This window comes from Aplysia californica, unplaced genomic scaffold (genome assembly GCF_000002075.1).
Source record: "Aplysia californica isolate F4 #8 unplaced genomic scaffold, AplCal3.0 scaffold00123, whole genome shotgun sequence".
Taxonomy (NCBI): domain Eukaryota; kingdom Metazoa; phylum Mollusca; class Gastropoda; order Aplysiida; family Aplysiidae; genus Aplysia; species Aplysia californica.
Genome location: NW_004797393.1, coordinates 177,445 through 178,875, shown reverse-complemented (window position 1 = coordinate 178,875; position 1,431 = coordinate 177,445). Strand labels below are relative to the sequence as shown.

General features: G+C 40.7%; 1 protein-coding gene across 1 annotated transcript in view; it reads right to left on the bottom strand.

The window, feature by feature from the left end:
- LOC101860803 (multidrug resistance-associated protein 1) overlaps nt 1-1,431 on the bottom strand; it is a gene marked incomplete in the record, with an annotated part of 27,609 nt that overhangs the window by 24,290 nt on the left and 1,888 nt on the right. The window contains 2 exon segments of the mRNA XM_035969170.1: nt 290-374; nt 1,029-1,175. Of these exon segments, the coding sequence (XP_035825063.1) occupies nt 290-374; nt 1,029-1,175 (232 nt within the window).

The window sequence follows — 1,431 nt, the reverse complement described above, 5'->3', positions numbered from 1 at the left end:
GATCTTCTGGTAGGAAAGATCTACACCTAGCCTTCTCGGACAAGGGCGAAAAATCTCGGAGGGCCCGTGTGCAAGTTGCGCACGTTAAAGATCCCTTGATGGTCTAAAATCGATAAGAGTAGGCTTCGGCCGCCACCGGGGGATAATTGAACATTCCTACCAACTGAAAATATTAGGTGTGTCCAGCGCGCTCATATGACCTCATGCAGTTGCGAGCGCCGTAAAACACTTTACAAAAACAAACAAACATTTCTTTGCTATATCTTTTTTACTTCCAAGTATCCTTTACCATCATCTGTATTCCTGTAAAGACTCTGCCGGCTGATATCCTCAGAGTTGAGATATTTGTTGAGTCTTTTCACAGATGTCACTACCTGAAGAATAGAGGGAAAAAGACAACCTGCAGTTTTAAACATAATCTTGCTGTACCTGATACCTCATTTGATATTTGGTCGCTTTTGAGGACAATCGAGTTAACCCATATTTCGGGGGTTTCCAGAAATCTTGACCAACACCAAAAGTGGGCATTGCCCTACAAATAGGAGAAGTTTGGTTTCATTGGTGTGTACATATTTGCTTGGTTATAGAGAAAACTCCTCCTTGTCTTTTAAAGTAACTGAACATGGGGCAAAAAATTTACCTTCGGTTTTCTCAAAACAGCATTTTTCGGGATAGCCCCCTTGTGCTTTAAAGCGACCAATTGTTTGTTTGCTTGTTTGAATAAAGAAAAACATGTCGACACAATTACCGTTATTAAACGTCTTCAATGCTGCGACTTTTTCGTCTACGTTCAAACAGACAAGACAACGTCCCCAAAAGAACTAGGAACAAAGCCATAATTACCTAATTATCTTTCACTTTTTTACTAGTAAGCAAGCTGACAGACAGACAGACAGGTAGACAGACAGACAGACAGAGACAAAGGCTGAGAAAGAGGGAGAAAAACAGAAAGAGAAAGTAAAGAGAAGAAAAACCAGCCTATAACTACAACAAACACAATAAGTTATACTATTTAGTTCTCGAGTCACCTTGGCAGAGGCTTGAATTAACACCGGAAGCACGTTGGTGGCTAGTCGTAGCAGGTTTATGAAGTTCAAGGTCACGAAGCTAGAGTTGGCGTCCAGGTGATGGGAGCTATCCACAAGCACGAAGGTCATAAGGATGAAGTACAGCATCTGAAACAACAATGTTCAAGTCCTTCTTTTTAATGCAAGGGTTTTTCATCAAATCACCGTCGGCACAGTTTAGATCATGTCATTTAGGGAGACAATGCAAGAAAAACGAGCAGTCAAAGAATTATTCTACGATAGCGACAGTCTTGACTTGCGAAGGTCAAAATGATGAATAAATAAGAAAGAAAGAAAAAAACCCACCCTAATTATTCCCCTTCACAAACAAAAAATATGTAAAAATCTCGAACCATCCCCCCCC